Here is a 27053-nt window from a genome sequence, read left to right on the forward strand (position 1 = left end):
TCGTTTTAATGACCTATAATGATCTTTGCTTCTCTTCGCTCTCTCTGTCTTCTTGGGTGCAGTGCTTATTAAAGTCTTGTTGTATTATTTTCTTGTTGAACTTTAAGAGCTCCTGGTAGATTTGAATAGTTTCTTAATTACAAGTGTTCTTTGCAAACATTTCCTAGTCTCTGGCTTAGCTTCCATGATGTTATCATTTGGAGGGCAAAACTTTTATATTTGAATGAAGTTCAGCTTATCAGTTATATTTTGTTTTGTTTTTGTGAATTTGGGGCCATGCCTGGCCATTGATGCTCAGGGATTACTCCTGGCTCCGCATTCAGGGATCTCTTCTGGTGGTGCTCAGGGGACCATATGGGATGCTGAGGATTGAACCTGGGTCAGCTGCATGCAAGGCAAATACCTTACCCATTGGGTTATCACCTCGGCCTCAATTATATTTTATATTGAGTGTGTATAGTGTCATATCTAGAAAATCATTGTTGTACATTAGGTCACTTAAACTTTCTGTATTATATTCAATACTGATCTTTTTCTTTTGTATGGAGAATGTAGACATTCTGTTGGTGCTCAGGGCCCTCTGTGCATGCATGTTATGAATGCAAGTGTGTATTTGTATGTGTGCAGAAATGTATGCACTGGAAGATTCAATGCTTAGGCTCCATGATGTGGTACTGCTTATGCCCTGCCTTGCACAGAGGCCATCCCAGCTCTATCCAGCAGCCAGGTGGTCCTTTGGTGCCAGGAAGTGACTCAACCCACTCACATGATTATGTGATAGGCATGTCATGTTGGCTGTCTCTCTGGCCCCAACCCTAAGCTTCTTACTTCCCTACCCTTTTCCCCCCTTTCTTGCCTGTTGCTGTTATTAGAATGCCACAGGAAGTTGTGTAAAACCCTGACTGTGGTGCTCCCTGTGGGAATGGGTGGTGACAAATTGGAGTTGGTCACACTCTGCTCAGAGACGACCTGCTCACCACCTGGTGCATACCTTGGTGTGCTCCTTTGAACCTAAAGTGTCTGTCAGAAGTCACATACTGCAGAGCTGCTTCAACAGCAGGCCCAGAACCAGGCTGGGTATATTAGGGGTGACTGTGGGAATCAGATTCATGGTCTTTCTCTGGCAAGGCAGGTACTTCTGCTTTGATGACCTCCTTGAGTAATCCCAGACCTAATTTTTTTGGAAGTAATTTTTTTTTTTTTTACTTTATATTCAGTAAAGTTTACAGATTGCAAATTTGCATCTTGGTGAAACTTTCCAAAGTCGTCATTCTTTTAGACTTAACTCCAAAACCAGCAAATTAAATGTTATCAACATTTCACAAATGTTTCTTGTTCTGCCTGGTGATGCCCACTCCTGGCTCCGTTACCCAGAACAGATCCCAGAATTTTGTCTCTTCTTATGCTGAGTTAGATTTACTAACTCTTGAATCTAAGAATATGCAACTCTGTCATTTATGCTCTTTCTCGCTAGTCTTCATTTGTTCTTTGTACAGAGGTTTGTAATAGTGAATTATTTAAAAATAGGTAGGGAATGATTGAGATATGTATTTTTTGAGTACCTGAGGGTGCTCAGGACTTAATCCTGCCTCTGTGCTCAGAGGTCACTCCTGGCATTGCTCATGGGACCTTACTCAATAATGGAAACCAAACTAGTATCATGGACATGCTAACAAGTACATTCAATCCTGTTCTAGCTCTCTCGCCCCTATTGGGATGATTTTTTTTTTTTTGGTTTTTGTTTTTTGAGTCACACCCTGTGGTGCTCAGGGGTTACTCCTGGCTCTGCACTCAGAAATCGCTCTTGGCAGACTAAGGGGACCATGTGGGATGCCGGATTCCAACCACCATCCTTCTGCATGAAAGGCAAACGCCCTACCTCTCCAGCCTGTGCAAGTCTAGTGTCTTATCTGCTGTACACTCTCCAGTTCCTTGGATTATAAATTTCTCTCTAAATATGAGAGTTGTCCTCACATGTTATTCTTTTTTAAAAATATGAATCAAGAGATTTTAAAAAATTAAATTGGGTTTAGAGAGATTGCAGAGGATCAAGGCATTATTAACCTTGCATGTGGCTGAACTCAGTTTAAGCCCCAAACTATTTTATTGTGAGTTTTTTTAGTGAAAAGGAGCTCAACTTGTAACTTGTATAGTTCTCAAGCTTTGATATTTGTGGAGATTTTCTAGTTATTTTGTTACAGTTCTGACTCAGTGCAATAATAGATCAGAGAAAACATATTAACAGAAAATATATTCACTGATTTTTATTGTGCTTAAAGAATATATTCTATATTACTTGGCAGGACTTAGTTTTATGGTTCAGCATATGTTCTTTTTATAAGTGTTTCATGCGTAATTCGAAGAAATAGATTTTCTATTAATAGGTGCTTTCTGTATATCAATTAGGTCTTTTTAATTCTCTAGAAAGCAATATTTGGACTAATTTCATCCATTTGTTCTAGCTCTGACAGATGTGCTTGCATTACTTTATGTGTGTTTAATATATTTATTATCTTTTTTTATGATCGCATTTACTTTGTTATCTCGAGACTTTATCGAGTCTGTCCAGGTTTAAAATTACTTACTCTTCTTTATTAATGAAATGTCCAGTTAATCCCCAGTAACACTTCTTAAAACCTAATTTATCTTGTTACCCTTATACTAGCTTTCTTTTCGGCAACTATATGTCACATGCTTCTTCCCATGGTTTTATATTCACATATATTCTTTTTTATTTTTTGATCATATGATTTTTATCTAATTGTCTCTTGAAAACATTTGATTTTTTAAATTCAGATAAGCTATCTTTGCCTTTTAGTTTTGAGTTTTAATATATGTATATTTAATATAATTATTGATTTACTTGGTTATAAATTCTATAGATCTTTTTCTAGTTTTTTTTTCTAGAGCATTTCTACCTTCTTCCCTCCCCACTTCACTTTTACCTGTTGCTTTAATCAAGTTTTGAAAATTACTCCACTAACCTTTCCCTCATGAATTTATTAGTTATTCTTTCACAAGAATAGATCAGCTAAATGTATGGCCTTTTCTTTCTTTTCAGTTAATGATATGGAGTAGCATTTTCAAGCTTGTAGATATTTAGTTAAAAAGTTAAGGATGGGGCTGGTGAGATGGCACAGCGGTGTTTGCCTTGCAAGCAGCCGATCCAGGACCAAAGGTGGTTGGCTCAAATCCCGGTGTCCCATATGGTCCCCCGTGCCTGCCAGGAGCTATTCCCTAGCAAATAGCCAGGAGTAACCCCTGAGCATCGCCGGGTGTGGCCCCAAAACAAAAACAAAAACAAAAATTAAAGATATTTTTCCAGTAATTGTCAACCTTGTTTGACAATGATGTTCTGTGGGAAGCTAGGTAGAAACTTCCAGAATACTCCTGTCATTGAGAAAAGAACATCATGAGTTAAGCAAGTTATGTGACCTTTACATCACTTCTCAGTTGGTTGTCCTTCCTTCCTTCCTTTCTTTCTTTCACTCTTCTTTCTCTCTTTCATGAAAGTTTTATTTAAAAAAATTTACTTAGCAAAATGTGGAGTTAGAGAAAGAGATAAGAGAAAACTTGAATTTTTCAAGGGAGGGTGAAAGCTGAGAGTGACCATCTCAGCATGGACAATGACTTGCTAGGCATTTCTTGATAAATCTGGATAATATTTATAGAAAATGTGAGGTTCTACAATGGGACAGCATCCAGTCTACCTGGTGGTTTCTGTCCTGTTTGTCTAGGAACCACACCCAACAGTGCTCAGAGATTACTCTGTGTGGGGCTCAGGGGACCATCTTTAGTGCTAGGGTTCAAAGCCAGGTTGACTTAATGCAAAGCAAGCATCCTATCCGCTGTCTTATTTCTCTGGCCAGTGTGGTAGTTTCTTATTGGTACCTTGTGTGAGAAGTATAAGGGATGGTAGAGTTAATACTCTATAGAATAAATCCCCAAAGTTATGAGATCACCCAAGACACTGTAGCCTTACCCCTAGCAGATGGGTCTGAAGAAGCAAGGTAGCGGTAAAGAATTAATAAAACAAGCCAGTCAGGAGAGAGCCATGGGGTCAGTCTGTGCCTAGTGGTATCTCTCTGCCTGAGTTCCAAACCAAACTGCCCTTTTTCTTTTCTTTTCTTTCTTTTTTATTAAACCAATTCCTTTTCAACCAGAGGAACAGAGTGGAGTAAGATCCAGGTGGATCAGAGGGCGGTTTAAAGGAAAGAGGAAGATAGGGGACCACCTTTGTTTTGGGTTAAGAGCTGGGTGTCATATGACAATACTCTTTTAGGGGTTCCTTATTTGACAGGAAGTCTGGGGATCATAGGATTGATAGTGTTTTAGGGATTGTTGCATTAAATAATTAACAATGGTGGATGGTGAAGGATGGAGGCCTTTGTCCTTAGGCCCCGGCCACTTGGCTTCATCACCCATCAACCATCGGGTCTGGGGTCCAGGAAAGCGACGGGTATTGAACTCACTCACAGGCAGGCATCAGGAAGTATCAGCTTTATTTACCCTATCCACCACATGTGTGGCTTATATCATAACCTATTAAGCATTTGCTATTCTTAGCTAGCCCTGCATCTTAACTCCTTTCAGCCATCTTCCCTTTGACCTCCATGCTGGCCAAAGACCAAAATGCAGAGTCCCGACCCTAATCCCCTGGGTCAAAGGCCTTATCTACCTTTTCCAAGACCCCTCCCAAGAATCAGTGGGGTCTTGCAGGTAAGGTCAAGTTACCTAGGGAGAAAGGAGGGATGAGGCTTCAAGGGAATCTTTCCTAGAACTGACATTTGGGTCAATGGGGGGGGGGCAAGTGTGAATGGATTTCTTCCTCCCTCCCTCCCAGAAAACAGTCCACACTTATCACAATCTCATCACTAGTGAGCTGCTACTCAGTTTCCCACACTGGCCACTACATTTAAATTACATCTGTAAATTCCTCAAGAGGTACTTCTTGTTCTAGAATCTACCTTTAAGAAGTTGAAATATGCTCTGATGCTTGCTTGAGGTCACTTGTCACAGCCACTTAAAGCCCAAAAACTCATCTGCTCACTTGAAGCAGTTATCTTACAGGATTAATATTATGCCACTCTTCTATGAAAGGCAAATCTGTTCACTCATGACACTGGTAAAAGGAAAAGAGACACCTGGAGTAAGCTACTCGCTTTGCACATAGCCACCCCCAGTTTGATCCCTGACACCCCACAAGGTCCTTAGAGCAGTGTCAGGAGTGAGCATAGAGCCAGGAGTAAGCCCTGAGCACCACTGGGTGTGGTCCCCATGAGTAATAGAAAAAGAACAGAGAGGAATGAGTATATTATTCTTTCTAAGAGTGTTTGTATTTGAAATAGGACCATGAATTATATGGCACTTGGTCCAAAGAAAAGCACCTCTAATGGTCAACATTCAGTATAGTTATATTTAAACAATCACCTCCTGATATTCTCTGCAGGGATAGAAAAAATAAATTTGGACCTTGGAAGGAAAAATATTACTTAATATTCATCTTTTGGCATTTTAAAGGAAATTCAGAACATGAGACTCTTCTAATAATCTCTTTTTTTCCCACTCTCTCAGGTGTGTCCTCTCTAAGTATTCAGTTTGCCAAACTCCCCAAGGGATTGAAGCATTTAAACTTGTCGAAAACGTCATTGTCACCTAAAGGTACGATATCATTTACTCTGTCCTAACCTGCATGTCTGTAACATCTGTGCTGTGTCATACTTAGTTTTTATTATGCTTTAGTTTACTTAGATGCTTCAATGAGAAAGATGCATGTATCTCTCAGTTGGAAGATAAGAACCTTCGTAACTTGGATGCTGGTTGTCTGTTAAGTGTGCTTGGAGCTGGGGAATCTCTCACCTGGCTGTCATGTACTTTACCAGTCAGCTGGCTGGGTCTCTGGTTCTTTGGTCAGGAAAATATACTGCACCCAAACTCGCCTGCACCCCAGCAGTCATCTGGCATGTCTGTGTTCTGGAAAACAGTTGACCTGCCCCAATTCCCACCTCTGGGAATTGTGGGTTTCTGCCTTCATGCACCTCCTTTTCTATGACCTACTTTATTGGTGTCCTGCTTCTGGCTAACCTGACTTTCTCTCATTTCCACATGCTTCTAAGCACTCTTAGGATTATTTCAGCAAATCCTTCATGGGAACCCTCTTTCCTGAGCTCTTCCCTTCCCAAGGCCTCAGGAGGCTTCGTTCCTGCTGCCTTGGCAGAACACTGACTCACAAAGCTGCTCTTACTGTGTCAATATTGCAGTTACCTGTCCCAAAATGGGGCAGTGCTGCGGTGCTAGTGTCCCGTGTTTCTCTTTCTATCATCAATGCCTGCACGGCACCTATATTTTCTGATGTTTGTTTGTTTCCTTCCTTCCTTCCTTCCTTCCTTCCTTCCTTCCTTCCTTCCTTCCTTCCTTCCTTCCTTCCTTCCTTCCTTCCTTCCTTCCTTCCTTCCTTCCTTCCTTCCTTCCTTCCTCCCTCCCTCCCTCCCTCCCTCCCTCCCTCCCTCCCTCCCTCCCTCCCTCCCTCCCTCCCTCCCCCTCCTCCCTCCTCCCTCCCTCCCTCCCTCCCTCTCTCTCATGGTGCTTTCTGTCTACTCTTTAACTCTTTGCTCAGTGATTTGGGAACTCTGTAGCATCCAGGAGTAAATCCTGGCTGAATAAGCCACCTGGTGTGGTCCTAAAATTCAAAATACATAACTATACATAAATATTTGTATTCTATAAATATCTAATCATATTTTGGGGCTGTTTGTGTAGGGATAAAGACTCTTTTCTCAGGCCAGATTGTCCAACGAAGTTTGATCCTAACTTTCTCTCTCATGGACTCATTCTTAGAATCTCAGCAGCTCGGTTGCTATTCATACAAGAAGTTAGACTTGACCGCTTACAGGGATGATTAGAAAGCCTGTACAATGGCCATTGACCTTTCCAAGTTTTTGTTTTCTGTACTGCTAAGCTCCACCAACTTACCTCCAGGGTTGGTGGATCCTTAAAACAGACTAAAAGACAGAGGAAAGCATGCATGTGAAGTGGACAGGCATGATGCATATATGTGTTTTCCAGCCATCCAGAATTTTTCTACCACTTTGTTGGGTATAAGGGAGTTTCTGCTCAGAAAGTACAGCTCAGGGGTTACTCTTGGTTCTGCACACAGAAATCACTCCTTGCAGCCTTGGAGACTAAACCCAGGTCAGCCACATCCAAGGCAAGTGCCTACCCTGCTGTCCTATCTCTACATTCTCCCCTGTAGTGAAAAAATATCCCCCCACATCCATACTGTCTGTCCCAATCTTCTTTTCTTCCTCTGCTGATAACTCACTGATAGTGCTCTGGATTTCTAGTACATGCTCAGCCGCTTGCCAGATTATGTCAGTTCAGGCCATCTGGTCCCACCTTTTCTCCAGCTGTAAATACTCCAAAAATAAATAATGAAGAATGGCCCAAATCATTGACAGCTCCAATCGAGAATGGCATCTAAATCTGTGTTTTGTTTGGGCTGTCGGAGCTCAGATTTGTTTCCCCCATCCTGTATTTTGGTAATTTCCTGCTATTAGGGTGCTTAGTACCACCAGCCTCCCATGAAAGTGGGCTCGAGAGAAGGGGGGAGGAAAGCCTTCAGCCTTCAGCCCCCTGATTCTACGAGCCTTCCCTGATTCTCTTCACATGTTGGCCAGCTGCCAAGCGCCCTACGCTTGTCAAGGTACATTTTGGTATCAAGACTAATTTGACCTAATTTTGGAATTTATTTATTGAGTCTTCCTTCATACACATCACTGAACAAATCATTTTATAAATGGCTTCCTTGAGAAGAATGATTTTTTTCCCCTCCTGTGCTCTGGATACAGTTATTTCATTATAAAGTGCATTCAAATGACTAATTACAATACAGAATAAAGGAAGTTGGCTGTGCAAGCAATCCTAGGCATTCTTTCTAGAAAGAGCCATTTCAGGAATCCATGACAGCTCCTTGGAGCAAACATAATTAGTCAAGTCTCTATCCATTTCACACTGCTATTCCTTGTTCTCTTTTTTTTTTTCTTTTGGTTTTTTGGGGTCACACCCAGCAGTGCTCAGGGTTTACTCCTGGGTCTATACTCAGAAATTGCTACTGGCATGCTCTCGGGACCCTATGGGATGCTGGGATTTGAACCACCATTCTTCTGCATGCAAGGCAAACACCCTACCTCCATGCTATCTCTTCGGCCCCTTCCTTGTTTCTTTCCTCCTTGGTAATACCCTCAACTGGATTGTGACCAATCAGAATGTCTGTCTGTTTTTCTGTCTATCTGTCATCACCTGTCTGTTGTCTTTCTATCTGTCTATGTATCAATCTATGTATTTTTGTATTGGGTTTTAGGGCATACTCAGTGATGCCCAGGGACTATTTCTGGTTCTATGCTAAGGAGAGTGACTCCTGTTGGTGCTCAAAGAACCATATTTTGGTAGAGGGAATTAAATTGGGATCAGCCACATATCAAGAAGTGCCTTAATCTTTGTACTATTTTCCGAACCCTAGATTGGCTTTTTGAGGTTCACTGAATATTCTCTGGGTCCCAGAAAGTCTCACTAGTTCCACAATCTGCTTCCAATAAACATTTGTTACAATAACTTAGCATTTTGGGGTATCACTTTTTGTCCTGGAGGTTATTTGATTTCTGCTGTGATGGACCTTGAATTTTTCAAGGACAAAGCTTGGATACCTTTACATAGAGCTTTCAATACTCAACATTTGATATTTATCAGCACTCATTCCATGTGGAGCTGATGGTCAAGAAATGCTTTCTGGGGCATCAAATACTTTATGTTCTCATTCTTCTGGGTTCTGTTCTAGGTGTACCCCAGTGTGGACTCACTCTAGAGAAATGGAATCACAGCCTCTCTCTGACTCATGCCAGAGTTATTCTTTGGGACTTTCTGAAATAGGAGGATGAGATTGTAACCCCTTGAGCTGTCCCTGCCATCCCTTCTCTGCTTGGAGTAGACAACCAACCCCATACTGCACTACTCTTTTTCTTGGAGACCCCCTCACAGGGTCCTGCTTCTCCTCAGCCGTTTATGTTGTGAAAGCATTAATGATCAGTTGGCCATGTTGTTGGCATCTTTCCTCATGAACACATCCTTTACTCATTCATCACGAAATCCATTTCACTCTTACGGTTTGCCTTGAGTGCTCCTAAAGGGGAGCTGCGGTGTCCTGGATTTCAGTGAAGTGTTTCAAGTTGTCTTTGCGCCTGTACTGTTTGAAGACTATGCACTAATCATGGCTCGCCTGGCAGAAGGAAGAGAATAAGAACAATCCATTAGGGGGCTGGAGTGATAGCATAGCGGTAGGGTGTTTGCCTTGCATGTGGCCGACCTGTGACAGACCCAGGTTCCAGCCCCGACATCCTCTATGGTCCCCTGAGCTTGCCAGAAGCGATTTCTGAGCCCAGAGCTAGGAGTAACACTTGAGTGCCAGCGAGTGTGTCCCCCCCAAAACCCAAACAAACAAACAGACAAAAAAGAATGATGCATTACACTGCGGGCATTTATGAAGATTTAAGTTCCTTGTGGCCACATTGGACATAGGAACAAAGTGATGTTCCTTTCCATTTCTTAAGCTGCCTTGTCACAGACAGTAACAGCTGCCCCTGGGGAATGTGCTTAACGCTAACCTGAGCCCTGCAATTTAACAGGGTCACGGGCCGTCATAGAGCCCTCAGCCTTTTTCATTTTCGCAGAGTGATAATTGAGCATGTGTCTACTTGGCATTTCAGGGGTGAACAGCCTTTCTCAGTCACTCAGTGCCAACCCGCTGACCGCTTCCACCCTCAGCCACCTAGACCTCTCAGGGAATATTCTCCGTGGAGATGACCTCTCGGTAGGTGTGTGTGTGTGTGTGTGTGTGTGTGTGTGTGTGTGTGTGTGTGTGTGTGTAAAAACGGGGTGAGGTGGAGTTTGGGTCACACTCTGGTGCTCAAAGGAGCGTCCTGTCTGTGCTCAGGAATGACCCCTTGGTCACCTGCAAGATAAGCACCTTCCCTGTGTCCTACCTCCTCCCTCCCTCCCTCCCTCCCTCCCTCCCTCCCTCCCTCCCTCCCTTCCTCCCTCCCTCCCTCCCTCCTTCCCTCCCTCTTTCTTTTCTTCCTCCCTCCCTCCCTCCCTCCCTCCCTCCCTCCCTCCCTCCCTCCCTCCCTCCCTCCCTCCCTCCCTCCCTCCCTTCCTCCCTTCCTCCCTTCTCCCTCCTTCCCTCTTCATTTTGGGTCACACCTGGCAGTACTCAGGGCTTTGTACTCAAGGATCACTTTGGGCAGCTTGGAAGACCATGGGAGGGGTGCCAAAATTCGACTTCATATGGGCTGTATACAAGGCAAGCACTTTCCCCACTATCCTATCACTCCATCCCCTGCAGTCATTTCTAATTGACTTCCATAGTTCTTTTTTGTGGATCCTCAGACATGTGTCTCTGCATCTCCATGATCACAACTCTGACATCATTAGGGACGAGTTTGTGAAGTGTTTCGGAGCAGGGTAATGTTTTCCACTATTGATCCCCTTTTACCCAAGAAATTTTTACTTGACTTCAGGTATTTAGGTACATGAAATAGGTATTCAAGACGTACCACTCTTACCCCGATTAGACAATGCAGGATGGAAGGATTTCTGCTTGCTTGCAGAGGTGGAAAAGTGTTTGAGGGATCAATCAGGTGGTATCTAGGATCAAACCTGGCTCTGGGCATATGAGCAATGTGCTCCAGCCCTTTCAACAGCATTCCCACCCCGAGAACTGACCTTGTTTCAGTGTCCTTCAGGGACACTGAATGTCCCAGAATATGTGGAATAACGAGGTTTGGCTTAGTGAACTTGCAGCGGCCCCTACCCCACCCACTCCCAAACTTTGTGCCCCTTCCCTGCTGCAGGAAGGAGTTCTTCTGGCCTGTCCTAGCAGAGAAAAGACCTCCACAGAGCCCCTCTACAGGAAAGCTAGGGCCCAAAAGGACCCTGTTATTGGAGTGGGTGATTGGAGCTCCCCCAGCTGGTGGCCCAGAGGAAGTACTTGGTACCAGGCTGGGACTGACTGGGTGGCCCCCAAGATAGGGCCTTCCCTGGAAAGCAAGATGATCTTCCTTCGGAACTTTTCATACACAATAGGGTCTGTTCTCTGGTGGTTATTTGAAACTGCTTATGTCATGGCACTTTGCTCTTCTGAGTCCCTTGGTAGAGAGGATTTTTAAGGATCTTAAAGGATGATTCAACCAAGGGGTGTGTCAGGCTCAGTATAAGCATGCCTTGGGGTAGGAATGATAGCATAGCTGTAGGATGTTTGCCTTGTACCCTGACCCAGGAGGGACCAGGGTTTGATTCCCTTCATCCCATATGGTTCCCGAGCCTGCCAGGAGAGATTTCTGAGTGCAGAGCCAGGATTAACCCCTGAATGCAGCCAGGTGTGGCCCCAAAATAAAAAACAAACGGGCCGGCAAGATAGCACAGCGGTAGGATGTTTGCCTTGCATGAAGATGGATGGTGATTTGCCTGCTGGGGGCAATTTCTGAGAATAGAGCCAGGACTAGCCCCTGAGAGCTGCTGGGTATGACCCAAAAACCAACCAACCAACCAACCAACCAGCCAAACAAACAAACAAAAACCCACAAAGTATAAGCATGGCTGGGGTTACTGACTCCGTGAACAGAGGAGGATTTGCCTCTGTGCCTAATACTGGGAATTTGGACTCAGTTGCTGGTAGACAGTTTTCCATCATGGTGCAGTTAGAGAATAATACTCATTTTACTATCCATATGGCCTCACACGGTCAAGGGGAAAGTTTGAGGGTGGAATTCGTGACTCTCTTGAAGCCTGAATTATCATAGCTTTCAGTGAAATGAAAACAGCAGCAACAATAACAACAAACAACTAATGCTCACTTGCTAAATTTTGGGTGCAATGAAGGCTGAAACAATTATTATGTTGGACAGCAGAGTCTAGCATGATGCTATGCTCTGATTCAAGAGCTGGTTCTTCCAGCACTTTCAAAGTTTATTAGCATTTTGATTGGGTGACTGCAATTCAGGTGGCATTTCAGCCTTGGTAGTTAAGATTAATTAGTGCTGTCTCATAAAAGTACTCAATCAGGAAAACTTAGTCATGTGTAATTAAAAAGTGGACATCTGGAAGCCAAGGTGCCATTTGGCCTTAAAAAAAAAAGAAAACGGATGCATAACTTTATTGTGACTGTTTTTTGAATTTGTGTGCTTGAGAAAGTACTAGGTTGAAAAAATGCTTTTATGGTCTAGGGATGGGGATGATTGTAGAAGATTAGCTTAAGTGTATTTGAACGTTTTAGCTGACATTTTGTGGCAGCGTGTGATTTCCATCCTAATATATCTAATTTTTTATTCTTTTTCTTTTTTAGTACATGTACAACTTTCTGGCCCAGCCAAATGCCATTGTACATTTGGACTTATCCAATACTGAATGTTCCTTGGACATGGTAACACTTACTTATATTGTACGAGGGGTTCTGGGAGGTCTTTGAACAACTAGTTAGATGGGAAGCAAGGGGCTTTCTCTCTAATAAGATATTCTCTGAATCCTAAGATACTTGAAAATAAAAATGCCTTTATTGCTTTTTCAGGTCTGTGGAGCTCTTCTCCGTGGCTGCCTTCAATATTTAGCTGTGCTCAATGTTTCCAGAACGGTTTTCTCTCACCGGTATGGGCTTTTCCTGATATTCTTATCATCAAGGACCATTTGGCTCCCAGAGAAATTTGTCCTGATATGAAAAACAGTGATAAAAGGTCCCTGTCAGGCATAAGGCAGTTGCACCTGGCCTTTGACCATAAATGGAATATTATTGTCTGTAAATACCGTTATCTATGAATATAAAGCCTTGAAGTTCCAAAGTTTTGTTATTCTTAGTTTTCTACCACAGCTTAATGTTCTCAGCAAAAACTCCTTTCTGTCTCTCTAGGTAGCTATATGATAATGTATTATTTACCTTGTGTTTAGTCTTAACACAGTACATGTCTATTTATTCACTTGTTTGGGGGCCACCCCCAACTGTGGTCAGGGCTTTATTCTAGCTCTGTGTTCAAGGATCACCCCACATTTACTTTGCATATGGTTGGCTGGGCTTTAGGGACCACATGGGGGACAGGAGAGAGCCCAAGTTAGCTGCATGTAAGGCAGACACCCTATCTGCTTACTCTCTCTCCAACCTAGTAAATTCCCTTTGAGAAACTGTTGTTGTATTTCTCAGTCATGGACTTGTAGACATATATATCCCAGAAGCAGAGAGAGGAGTCATTTCAAAACCTTTGTGCTTTTTAACTTATGGAAGGAAAGGGCCAATCTATCTTTCCCCCTTAGGATCATTCGCAAAGTTAAGACAGTAAATTAGTAGGCAGCAAGTTCTCATCCAGAACAACAGCTTAAAATGGAAGGAGAATGAAGAAGAATCTTGGGAAATAGCATGTGTTTTAGTAGTATGGCATTTCGAGAAACTTCTAAGATGCTAACGTAGCCTGATACTTATGATATATATTTATGTCCACAAGTCTGAAACAATATTATCTTAGTTATATATTCTATATATATTGTGTAATGTAAGTAATTTTATTAGAATGCTTAATGTTCATAATCTCCATTTTTTTTAAGGTGGATTAAATAAATTTATATTTTCAAAGAATCACCCTCACTTATTTGTTTAGCATGTTTTCTTCTGCATTTGTGCCTTACAGATTAATTCCCCTTTTGTTTTTTGGTTTTTGGGTCATACCTAGTGGTGCTCAAAGGTCACTCCTGGCTCTGTGCTCAGAAATTGCCCCTGGCAGGCTCAGGGGACCATATGGAATTCTGGGAATTGAATCCATGTTGACCACATGCAAAGCAAACTCCCTACCGCTGTGCTATGACTCCGGCCTCTAACTCCTCTTGTTTTTTTGTTTTGTTTTGTGTGTTTACTTGTTTGTTGGTTGGTTGGTTTTTGGGCCACACCCAGTGGTTACTACTCAGGGGTTACTACTGGCTATGTGCTCAGAAATTGCTTCTGGCTTGGGGGACCATATGGGACGCTGGGGATCGAACCGAGGTCTGTCCTAGGTTAGCTCGTGCAAGGCAAATGCCTATGACTGCGCTATCGCTTCAGCCTCTAACTGCCCTTGTTTTAAAGTAGCTTTGGTTCAAAACTTTATTATTGATGCAATCTTGGCAATTAAAAATTAAATGCCCAAGTACCTCAGCAGAATAAGAACAGAGAGTCAGCTCTAAGGTAGAATTGTATGAGGAGTTGAGAGTTTTTTTTTAAGGTGCTCTGTAGTCAGAGCCTCCAAGGGAATCTGGATCCATTGTGAAAACTGTCAGCTCTGATGTTATAAAGTCGTGCTTTGGGGGAGCTGTCATTGACAGAGGAACTAAGTTAGAAGGTGATCATGTAGACCTTAAAGATTATCATTTTTAGCTCTTTTCAGCTTCTATGAGTTCTATGCCTACTAGTTTCCAGTTGGACGATTAATCTTGCAGAACAGAATTGTGGCAACAAAAAGCTTTATCTTCGGAATGGAAAGTTGAGATTAAAATCTTTCATCCAGTCCAGCACCTGAACCAGATAGAGTCATAGAAAGCTCTTAGTCATTATGTGTGAATGGGTACCGGGTGCATTGTTAGCGAGGCTGTTCATGTTTTGGTTCACAGGTCCTTTCATGTGTATGAGTCAGATCAGGGCAGGTTGTTTTGAGGTAATATGATGCCCCTTTCCCGCCTACCCTCTCTCTGGCTTTCAAGGTCAGTGGTTTTGCAACATGTCCTTTGTGGGGGCCACATTTACTAGAAAGTTGACTTCAAGAGCAGAATACATAGAACCATGTTAGCACAGGCGCTGCCTAGTAAGATGTTTCTTTGGAAATCATATAATTTCTGCTCATTCTGGTTCCAATAGCCAAAGGGACCCATATGGTGCTACTGGCTTCAGTTGTGTCAAATTATGACCTTCCCCAAGGAAGGATCAATGAGTAGTTGGGAACATTGAAATGGTCAACACCAAGACATGCTAACAGGAGAACTTAAAAAGATCTGTTTGCCCCAAAATACCTAGAACCAGCATAGTTTTGAAATGTCTACTATTTATGCTCCAAAAGTGATTTTTCCATTTTCTTAGAAGTTCTGGTTGATATTTCTTCGAAGATTGCCTGAACTATTTCTTTTTAAAAATGTTTTTCAGGTGCTTGAGTGATAGTACAGTCACTATAAGGGCATTTACCTTGCATGCAGTTGTTCCCCGGCATCCCACATGATCCCTCAAGTGCCACCAGGAGTAATTCCTGAGTGCAGAGCCCCTAAGCACTGTCAGGTATAGCCCCCAATAAAGCGAAACAAAACAAAAATATAGGCATTTTGGTGGATAGAAGTTGATATAGGTAAAGGAATTGGTTTTGGAATAGTATACACCTAAAACTCAATCATGAATAGTCTTGTAACTTGGTAATTCATAGTGAAGCTTTTTTTTTTTTTAAAGAACTATATATATTTTTATTAACAATTCATTTATGATTGTAATATTTCTTTTTTTCTTTTTTTTCTTTTGGTTTTTTGGGCCACACCCGGCGGTGCTCAGGGGTTACTCCTGGCTGTCTGCTCAGAAATAGCTCCTGGCAGGCATGGGGACCATATGGGACACCGGGATTCGAACCAACCACCTTTGGTCCTGGATCGGCTGCTTGCAGGGCAAACACCTCTGTGCTATCTCTCCGGGCCCGATTGTAATATTTCTAATGTGACAATACGTATTCAGTCCTGGTTTTCCTTTGGGTTACAATGAAAAAATTAATACAGTTTTATCACTAAAAGAAGCCTTTTCTGGGCCCGGAGAGATAGCACAGCGGCGTTTGCCTTGCAAGCAGCCGATCCAGGACCAAAGGTGGTTGGTTCGAATCCCGGTGTCCCATATGGTCCCCCGTGCCTGCCAGGAGCTATTTCTGAGCAGACAGCCAGGAGTAACCCCTGAGCACCGCTGGGTGTGGCCCAAAAACCAAAAACCAAAAAAAAAAAAAAAAAAAAAAAAGAAGCCTTTTCCAAATATATGCAGGTTTTCTCTATATATAAGTATTAGTTTTAAATATTAAGTGATTGATGTGGACCTCTAGGATTGCATCCACCCCAAGGACCTTTAATCCCTCATGGACTAGGAATGCAGATGCTGATGTCCACTGAGCATCTGTCCAACTGCCTTCCATCTGGGGACTTGGTCCTTCCAGCAGTTCCATCCAATAGGACAAAGCAATCTGACTGCTTGCATGCCAGGGTCTGGTTTTTCTCCAGCGCTCTAATTGTGCTGTTGATTTTGTCTTATTGTTGCCTCGCATGATTCATTCTGCTTCGCCCTCCATAATCGGAGGTTCCTGGCATTTCCTTTCGAGAGTTCTGTATTCTAACGCTCAGCTATTCTGATACTTGGTGTGAGATGATTAATTCGGCAATATGGATGGAAGAGCTGAGAAAGAGACTGATCACCGCAACTCAGTGCCGTAGTTAGACTGGCTGTGCTTTTCCTTAGCTCAGCATTGGCTCGGTTTTGTAGCCTCTGAATTCTGCGGCGACTAAAACCTTTGACAGTGCAGGTAGTGCTCCTTCATTTATTAGGTGCTGCCCAGAGAGGAACCTCTTTAAATCATTGCAAAAGAGACATCTTGGCTGTTTTATATGGGCCAGGAAGATAGTATAGAGATTAAGGTGTTGGCACTGTTGGTCATGGCCCATCTCTGTCCCCACCCCCTAAAAAGATCTGAGCATCATGGAGTTTTCTGAACTAGCTAGTGTAAATAAAGCATGAATTCTGTACAAAGAATCAGATGTAAAATGTTTTCAGGAGTTGGAGCAAAAGGGCATATTGCCTCGCACACAGTGACCCGGTTCAATCTCCGGCATCCCTCATGGTCCTCCAAGCCTGCTAGGAGTGATTTCTGAGCACAGAGCCAGGAGTAACCCCTGAAAGCCACTGTGTGTGGCCCCAAGACAAACAAAAAATGTTTTCAGGACTCAATGAGCTGTTACCACTATTAATTGTGTTACGTTATTTTTACTTTCACATAATATTTTCTTGTTGCCTTGAAGCATCTATTGAAAATAGAACGGATACATGGGTTCCTTCATGTTCAATGACCAGAGAGTGACTCCATGGGAGTGGACTCCCCCATAAGATATGTCTGTCTGCTCTTTTTCAGGAAAGGAAAAGAAGTGCCCCTGTCTTTCAAGCAGTTTTTCAGTAGTTCTTTGGCCCTGGTGCAGATCAACCTCTCAGGCACAAAACTGTCTCCTGAACCTCTAAAGTAAGTGGTGAATTTATTCTCTTCAGAGCCTTGAAAGTTCAGTCTGTAATCCTGTGTGTGTAAGAAGCAAGGGGAGAAGGATGCGTGATCGTAAATACACAAGGCAGGGGAAATTGGGCTGTCATTCACTCCACTCTCAAGTCACCCACATCCCAGCTTATGGGGTGCTTAATTTCTCTTACTTTATGGGAATCTCTCTCCTCTTCTGCTTCTTATATAAGACTATATATATATGTATATATATGTGTGTGTGTGTGTGTATGTGTGTGTATGTGTGTGTGTGTATATATATATATATATATAATTTTTTTTTATTTTTTTTAATGAACCAGAGTGATAGGACAGTGGAGAGGGCACTTGCTTTGCATGTGTCCAACTTAGGTTTGATTCCTGGCTTCACATGTGGTCTCCTGAGCAATGCTAGGGATAGTCCAAAAACCCTAAAACCAAAAATCCAAAATCCAAATTAAGCAAATATGATTTACTTGAAAGAAAATAAACTGTCTTTATTTTTGTGACACCAAGGGAAATAATAGATTGTAGCCTTTTAATATTGTTGCACATTCTTTGGGGGTGGCACACCCTATTATTGCATATTCTATGAAAACAATCTTTTTTTTAGTTTGGGGTTTCAGTCCCTGTTCAATAGAAGTTACGCTGCCAGGAATCATGGCCTTATACATCGTGCAGTACATTTTAGGTCTAATCTTGTGTATGTGGTTTTCTTTTTTCTTTCTTTTTTTTTTTTTTTTTTTGGTGGTTTGTGGGTCACACCTGGCAGTGCTCAGGGGTTATTCCTGGCTCCAGGCTCAGAAATTGCTCCTGGCAGACACGGGGGACCATATGGGACGCTGGGATTCGAACCGATGACCTCCTGCATGAAAGGCAAATGCCTTACCTCCATGCTATCTCTCCGGCCCCGTATGTGTTTTTCTTAAATCAAAATTTATTCCAAGGATTGCTCTTTAACAGTGTTGCCCAAACTCTAGACATATTTGTGGCAGCAAGAAAATCAACTTTCAGGTGCCTCAGCCTCTAAATGAACCATGTCACTCGAGGTTATCGGTTTGGATTTTTACACAGCTGCCAACTTATGTCTCCATTAATATCCTGAGGGTGGTTACTAGCAAAGCTTCTTCTCGATTGAAGGTTGGAAAATAATTATCCTTGAAATTTCGGTTTATTGTAGCCAGAAGCAGGGAACATTCCCATGTTCAAGGTCCAGAGAAGCAAACGCTCTCTGATGGGCAAGAACAGATTTTTCGAGGACTTTATGAATATGTACGCATCATGTGTGCCCAGACGCCTTTTCCCAGCTGACATGTAAATCCAGCTTCATTTGGATGAGTCGTTAAAATCAATCTCTCCCATTCATTTTGCCTGAGAATGAAGCTAATTGTGAATGGCCTTTTCTTTCTTCCTTTTTTGGGAGAGGTGAGAGGTGGTTCTATTCTGAGTGGCACCTTTTGACAAACAAGGGGAACCTTGGGGGCCCAGCTGAATGTTCAAATGAAACTGATGTGCTCACAGGCCCTTTGAAAAATATTGAATGGATGTGTTAGAGCTCTTCCCGCGAACCAGCTGCCTCGCGATAGTCGACGCCTTGTGCCGAGACGATATGAATATTAATAAAGTTATCAGCACCCACAGTGTGCACGGGAGACTCATTATAGCTCCATTAGGCTCATTGACTTTGGGCTTCATTTAGCTAATATTTTTTTGAGTATCTACTGTGTGTTGGCGACCACAGAGGCACTGAGGACTGGGCAGGGCTAGACTCGATCCTTCAGAGTGTAAAAAGGGGGCCCGGAGATAGCACAGCGGTGTTTGCCTTGCAAGCAGCCGATCCAGGACCAAAGGTGGTTGGTTCGAATCCCGGTGTCCCATATGGTCCCCCGTGCCTGCCAGGAGCTATTTCTGAGCAGACAGCCAGGAGTAACCCCTGAGCACCGCTGGGTGTGACCCAAAACAAAAACAGAGTGTAAAAAGGGGGGGTTGTCAGATTTTAAGGATTTTCAGTGATAAAACTTTCAGAGCAGATATTCTCTTTCTTTCCTGGGTGTTCTTGGAGCGAACTGCTCCTCCTTGGCTTGTAGTTGGCTTTATAGCCTTATCCATCCCCACCCCGATTCTTGATTTGTTGGGCTCTATTTTTAATAGTTACATTGCTGTGTTTCTGGTTTTAGTATTCGAGCTGGTCGCCTGTTAGGATAGATGGGAATATTGGATTCTATAAAATCATGCTCTCTGTAGGCCTTTGTTACACACTCAGAATTGTAGTGTGAGGAAAACATTTCATGACTGAAAATGAATTCTGTAGGTAGCATTCCTTTTTCCCAGGTGACAGCTGGGGAAGTTGAGGCTGAGTGAAAGGAAGTCATTGGTCAGAGCTCCCTGGGACCTGGAGTTTGTGGCTTGGAATGGCCTTTTTTTAGGAGTGGGGGCATACTCAATTATACTCTTGGCTGTGCACTCAGGGATCATTCCTGGCAGTGCTGGGGAACCATGTGAAACGTCATGGATCAAACCTGGGTTGTCCACATGTCCAGATGCCCTACTTACTGTGTTCACTCTTCGGCCCCTGGAATGTTCCTTTTCAGAGCTTTGCTAGATTGGCAAGGCGAGGCTGGGCTTGCACTCCACTTTTTTGTTGAGGTATGATAAGAATTTAAGTGGTGCACATACTTACTTGTGGCAGGTTTTATACCATAAACACCCCATCTCCAAAAAATATGAATATAAATATTCTGTGAAACAACAGCAGATCAGAAACCCATATTAGTCTGTTGGTAGCAGGGTGTGCACAAGGCTGCACTCACAGTTCTTGCCTCAGTCCTCTCATTTTTCTTAAAACTGGATTACACTTTCATGCCTGCCCCTTAATTGAGTTCTGCATCCATCTGATCTCAGGAGCTTGAAACTTTGGGTGGTTGGTAGCAGTGTTGGTGCTTTCGGCTTCACACCTGTAAAACAGGCATTGACTTAGGATCTCTGAGCACTCTCCATCCCTCAGTCTGGCTCCTTATACCTTGGTATTGGTCAGATCTGGGATGCATGCACCCCATTGAAGGTGATGCACCTGGGGTAGGGTGCTTTTCCTCAAGGGGGGGGCTGTCCCCCAGAGGACTGACAGCCAAGGGGATCCTAAAACAGGTTGTTGCCCCTGCCTCAGCTCAGACATGTTTGATTCCTTGCAGGAATGTGGAATGTTCTTTAGTAAGAATTAGCTAAATCAATGCAACTTTTCTCTCTCTCTCTGCCATACCTACCAGTGTTCAGTGGTTACTTCCTGGCTCTGGACTCAGGAATCACTCCTGGTAGGCTGGGGAGTCCATAGGGATGGTGAGATTGAATCCTGGTAGGCCGCAGGCAAGGCAAGTGCCCTACCTACTTCACTATTGCTCCAGCCTGCAACTTCTCTTGTTTGTTTTTGTTTTTATTTTTGTTTTTGAGCCACTCCTGGTGGTGCTCAGGAGCATATGGGATGCAGTTGAACCCGGGTCAACTACATGCAAGGAAAAAGCTTTCTCCACTATGCTATTGCTCTGGCCCCAACCAATGCAACTTCTTCTGAGAGCCACACTTCGTTGGGCATGGCAGTCAGTGTAGACATTCTTTGCCCAATGTGCCACAGAGCCTGTATCTGCTCCCCCTGAGTTGTGTTTGACTGCAGAGTGTGCCTGAGATACAACATTTCTGGGAGCTTTGAAGAACAAAGCATGTTATTTTTTTATTTTATTTATTATTATTATTATTATTATTATTATTATTATTATTATTATTATTATTATTATTTTGGTTTTTTGGCCACACCCGGTGTTGCTCAGGGGTTACTCCTGGCTGTCTGCTCAGAAATAGCTCCTGACAGGCACAAGGGACCATATGGGACACCGGGATTCGAACCAACCACCTTTAGTCCTAGATCGGCTGCTTGCAAGGCAAACGCCGCTGTGCTATCTCTCTGGGCCCACAGCATGTTATTTTTAGGGTCCCCCAAGAAAGTGGTTCGTGAGTGTCTCTAGGCTTCCTTGCTTCAGTATCACACCTATGGGGTGAGAACTCATGTACTCCTGGCCTTGCACCCCAGGTGGCATCAGATAGACTGACTTATGCCCACGGAACCATCTCATTCCTCTCAGCCATGAGCCAGGACCTGTGATGAGCCCCATCCCTTCCCGATGCAGAGTTTTAGAGCAGTTGATTTCTTCGGCCTTGTGATGACTCACAGGGAGAGACAGACAGGATCATGCACTCAAATTCAGGCTCAGATCGGGAGATGGCTCCGAGGGGCAGTGCATTGCATAAAGGAGTCCCAGGTTTGATCTCCAGCACCACTTGGTCCCCTGAGCATATCTTCTTCCCTGCCCTCCAACCTCCCAAATAAACAGAAGACTTGGGGGCTCATTCCCAACAATGCTGTCCCTTTTGCCAGCCTGAGTCCTCAGTCCTAAGATTTTATATCTTTTCATACAGGGGACCTTACTTGTTCAATAGCACATTCCTTTAAGACAGCTAAATGTGTTATGGTATCCTAGTAACAGTTTCTCACTGCTATTGGAAATACAATTAAAGGGGTTCTTCTCCAGCAGATGCAGAGGGACTTGATCATGCTGATCATGATGCACATTATTTCCATGTGCAATTGGATGCGCTGTTGGGTAATTTGACAAGGCATACATGGCAGACTCATTGGTTTTTGCATTTCGAATGTGTCTTCACCATGTTCAACAGGAGAATGTTCTAGGAGCAGTTTGGGGCACTGCTGTTGGGAGGCAGAAAGGTATTGGCATTTGGACAAGTGAGGGGGTCTGTGGCATTTGACCTGGGATCTGGAAAATCCTCCTTTTTGCTTTAGGCTTGATCCAGTCACAGATGTTTCCTCCCACATGTGTGCTCTGCCTCTAACCTGTGCATTTTCCCTTCAGAGCACTGCTGCTGGGCCTGGCTTGCAACCATAACTTGAAGGGCGTCTCTTTGGATCTCAGCAATTGTGAGGTAAGAGCAGACACAGGCAGGGCCTGGGAGGAGACAAGGAGCTGGAAATGACTTCATCTCTTGGTTGGAAAAAAGTGTGATACTATGATTGCATGTTTTACATGATGCAAGAAAACATGCCCCAGAGAAGTTTTTGTATTCTGTATAGGGTGAATTTTATTAAAAAAAACACACGTGAAGCAGTATTCAGAAAGCATCGAAGCGTGTTTGCCTATTTTATGTATTGCTACAATCTGTGCTATATTTATGTATGTGTGCTCACCCCCCCCCCCTTTCTAGTCTTTTTGTCATTTGCTTAAATAATTGAGATTGAAGCTTTGTGCTCTTGAACCATAGGTTCTCCCCTAAAACCCACCTCATGGTTATACTCCATCCCATGCTCCTTACAGGGATGTGTAGAAAGCCGAGCTTGGCTTAAGTGGGAAAGGGGGTGACTTGCCTTATAACTCATTTTACTATTTAGTATCTTAATTTAAGGCAGGAAAATTCAGATGTTTCTCCAAATCCTAGTGATTTGGAGCATGGCTTTTCCAAGAAAACATAGAGAAGAATGGAATTAAAAGTCACTTTATTAAGTGGGACCCTGATCTTGGGCCATCTTGAAACTCTTAAACAGGGTGATCAGGAAGAAAATATCAGGTACCAACCACTTCCTCAGAGCCTGACTTAACCCAGTGTGTCAAACATGATGCCAGCTTTTGGTACTGGAGGTGAAAGTCTCTTCATTCCTCTCCCTGGGCCTTTGTTCACTGAGTTTTCTTTCCAGAACATTCTGCAGGGCTATCTATAGGACTTTACCTGCATTCAGTTGCCTGGAAGGTTGAAGGAAATTCTTTTGATAATTTTTCCCCCTCAAAGAGAGCAGTAATATGTTTATTTCTTGCCTTTTTAACTAGTCAATTTTTTTTTAATCAAACCCCATGAGATACAGAGCTAAAAAAATGTTTGTTTTTTTCTCTTGTTGTTGTTGAGTTTCAGTCATACAGTTATCCAACACTAATCCCTTCACCAGTGTTCAGTTCTAGCCCTTATGTCCTTTAGTTTCCTGCCCAACTTTCTCTCTGAACCCAGCCAGCTTCTGTGGCAGACACTTTGGACTCTCCCACCACTCTTTCTCTCTCTCATTTTCCCCCTTTTTTGAAGAAGTTCTTTAAGAAGCATTTTCAGGAGTGTTGGAACTGTGAAGATTGTTTGCTTTTGAGATGTCTGTCCTGTGGGTTTTTTCCCCAACACTGCATCTAATCCTTGGAATACACCCCCCCCCCCAACCCAATTTTTTGGTTGCTAGTGCTTGAGACCATCTGGATGCAGAGCCCCATAGTATATATCTAGTGACTTAGTTTATTTGTGACATTTTCCCAGCTAAGTTGGAACTTTCTGATAAGCAATTTTTTGTCTTAGCTTAGTTTTTTTTTTTTTTTTTTTTTTTTTTTTTTGGTTTTTGGGCCACACCCGGTAACGCTCAGGGGTTACTCCTGGCTATGTGCTCAGAAGTCGCTCCTGGCTTGGGGGACCATATGGGACACCGGGGGATCGAACCGCGGTCCGTCCAAGGCTAGCGCAGGCAAGGCAGGCACCTTACCTCTTGCGCCACCGCCCGGCCCCTTAGCTTAGTTTTTTTAAAATTCTACATCATACTAGGTACTACACCGATGTGAAATAATAAGGTCAAATGCTTTACCTCTTTGAAATTTCTAGAAATGGATTTCTGAAATCCTACCATATAAATTGTTAGTGTAGGATTTTTTAAAAAACTGAAATTTAAGTCGGAGTCAATACCAACTGTGTGGTATGCCTGTCTTTTATAGGGGCGGGATATATCAAGCCAATTTACTGAACAGCATCTAGGGAAATAGATGAAAGGGAGAAAGATGGTGAGATCCAATATTTTTGGCCTGGCATGGATTCCCCCAGCTTTACAATTTACTGCAAAGCTAGGTTACTCATCTTTTTTTATGGGGAAAACAGTAAAACATTAAAAAATAAAGGAATGAAAGCAAAAAAAAAATCCTATAAACTTATTCCTGCATGAAATTTTTATGTGTAGACCAATGCTGTTTTATTTATAAAGACTATGAAAGAGAAACCAGTTCTGGTAATATGAACTAATTAGTTTGTTTACCAGCATTTTATTAAGAAACTTGCCAGCAAAAAAGCTGGCTTTTTCTTTTTTTCCTTTATGGAGAAGAACAGGGATAGAGAATGGTTTTATCAAAATAAGCCAGTTGGCTTAAACCTGACACTTTTATTCCATCAGACTACTGAATTAGCAATGACACACATGCAGTTTTACTTTTATGATTATCACGACTACTATGAATAAAAGATATTTTAATTCTGTAATCAAAGCTTGAATAAACATGATAACTTGCAAGAATTCATTTTTAATGACAGAACCAAAATGAGGGCATTCTCGCTTGATGGTTGTTAATAACATTGGTACTTATTGGAATATCGATTCATTCTCAAATAAGTTAACAAGAGCTATTTTTCAAAAGGACATTGTTTGATATCGCTATATGGCTTTACTTATTAGGTGAACTGTGTAAGGCCAACGCATCTATGGGGTTGGGGGATGCAGGCCTTTGCCAGTTATGCTTAGGGACTGTTTCTGCTTCTGTGCTTTGGCATGGCCCCTGGTGGCAGTGAGAATATCATCTGCAGTGCTAAGATCAAATCGGGGTCAGGTATATGCCTGGCAAGTGCCTTGTCCTGGCCTGTCTTCTGGCCTCTAAACCAAGATTTTCATACGTAAGAAAATGTTAGCCCTGGAGCCGGAGTGATAGCACAGCAAGTAGGGCATTTGCTTTGCGTTCATCTGATCCCCCAGGTTCCATTCTTGGTATCCTAAATGATCCCTGAGCAATGCCAGAAATGACCCCTGAGTGCAAAGCCAGGAGTAACTACCCCTGAGCACAACCAAGTGTGTCCCCACCCACCAAAAACAGTTAAATTTGACATTTTTTCAGGGAATTAAATCCATTGGCTAGCAGGCTTTTTTCCTTTTTGTGTATTTTATTTTTATAAAATTTATTTTATGTTATTGATTTTGGGGACATGAAGGTGGTCAGGGACCACACCTAGCTCTATCCTTAGGGCTCATTTTTTGATCTGTGTTCTTGGGGGGAGGGGATACGCAGCTTTGGGGTTCAAATCAGTGTTGTGACCACAATCTCATGCTAGACAAACAGCATTATCACTGTATTACCTCTCTAGCCTATTAATTTGTTTGCTTTTTGCTTTGGTGGAGAGGGTCACAGCTGGTAGTGTTGCTGCCTTTGGCTCAGTGTTCATGGATCATTCTTGGCAGGGTTCGGGGGTCACATGGGATGCCAGGAATTGAGCCTGGGTCAACCCCATGCAAGGCAAATACCCTGTCTTTCTGCCCTCTATATTTAGGCTTCACTAAGAAATGTAGGTGAAATCTTTGCTAGTGGTAGTATTGGCTATCCTTATTATAATTTCAAATTCATTTTCCCTTTTATTTATGAATTAAGTGCTAAAAGGATACTATGGATATTGTTCTTGTTCACTTACTATCTCATTAGCTTGTACCACAGAATGGTGCCAGCATTTTTAAAGTAATAAGTGTGCCTGTGCAGTGTTCCATGTTTGCCTTATTATTTCAACCCAAACCATTACCAGGATAGTATTAACAGGTAAAAAAAAAAAAGTCATCAGTGTTATTGCTGCTCATAAAAATAAGTAAAACAAAATTATTTTTCAAAATTAGTCTGCCTTGTCATTTTTTCCCTTAGGAATAGATGTCCAAATTTAATTTGCTTTTATTTTGCTTATTTTCATGAGAGAGTTAACCTCTCTTTATGATTTCTGAGGTTTCATATTATTCACGGAGAAACCATGGTACTTGAATATTTGTATATAGCTCACAAGAAAAAAAAAACATTCAGTAACTTGAAATTTTTAAATGATTTATATGTGTAATTTTGTCTGTTCATTCTCTATTGAGCTAAAGTAGACGCAATCTTCCCTGCTTAAAATACCAGTCAATATTGTAAAAATAATCACTTAACCTTCTCTGATGATCAGAGAAATGGCCCCACCTGGGAGTAGTGAGAAATGCAAATTAATGTCACCATTAACATCTCGGAAAGTCATTTCCACAGGGATGATTCTCCCCTAAAATGAGTGGTTGACAGTCCTGAGAGGTAGGAAGTTCTGTGCTTGTTGGGGGATGTTGACACTCAATGGGTTTAGCGCCTCCTACAGGCGACACCAAGTCATCACCCTGCCCGAGCCAAGGAGGCAGAGAATGACTTGTGAATGACTTTGAATGGCAGTGAATGGCTTTGCAGGGTTTTTTCCTGTTTTTAAACACACCAGCAATTCTACTTTAAAACAGCAACATACCACTGATTAATTATAAAGTCAAGTTTGTAAACATGTGATGGAAGTGATCACATTTCAGAAGTGATCGTCGTTTCATAGGGTAGCTGAGCTTTGTGGGGAGAGGAGGGAGAAATAACCTTTAAAATAGGAATGGAATGTTAATAGATGGGAAGTTTAGAATAACTTTGCTTCAGCAATTTATTCTTGTTCTCCCCATATGTTGGTTCCTTTGCTGTTCATTTCGTCTCCCCTGGTGAGTTTTCCTTGGAGTATTGTGGGGTATTTCTGTATTCCCTAGAAAGAGGGAGGAATCGATTTGAATGAGAAGAAATACACATTGAGTGCTTAAAAAAATATGCCATGCAGATATTTATACCCTATGGAGTCGCTTTCTCCAACGCAAAAACG

The 27053-nt window shown here is 42.5% G+C and overlaps 1 protein-coding gene across 2 annotated transcripts in view; it reads left to right on the forward strand.

The window, feature by feature from the left end:
• Nucleotides 1-27053, forward strand: part of CARMIL1 (capping protein regulator and myosin 1 linker 1) — a 343844-nt gene that overhangs the window by 195581 nt on the left and 121210 nt on the right. For both annotated transcript variants that reach the window (XM_049764942.1, XM_049764943.1), the window contains exons 12-17: nucleotides 5575-5661; nucleotides 9759-9862; nucleotides 12392-12469; nucleotides 12614-12690; nucleotides 17196-17300; nucleotides 22226-22295. In XM_049764942.1, coding sequence (XP_049620899.1) covers nucleotides 5575-5661; nucleotides 9759-9862; nucleotides 12392-12469; nucleotides 12614-12690; nucleotides 17196-17300; nucleotides 22226-22295 — 521 coding nt within the window. The remainder of the gene's footprint in view (nucleotides 1-5574; nucleotides 5662-9758; nucleotides 9863-12391; nucleotides 12470-12613; nucleotides 12691-17195; nucleotides 17301-22225; nucleotides 22296-27053) is intronic.

This window comes from Suncus etruscus, chromosome 18, assembly GCF_024139225.1.
Source record: "Suncus etruscus isolate mSunEtr1 chromosome 18, mSunEtr1.pri.cur, whole genome shotgun sequence".
Lineage (NCBI taxonomy): Eukaryota > Metazoa > Chordata > Mammalia > Eulipotyphla > Soricidae > Suncus > Suncus etruscus.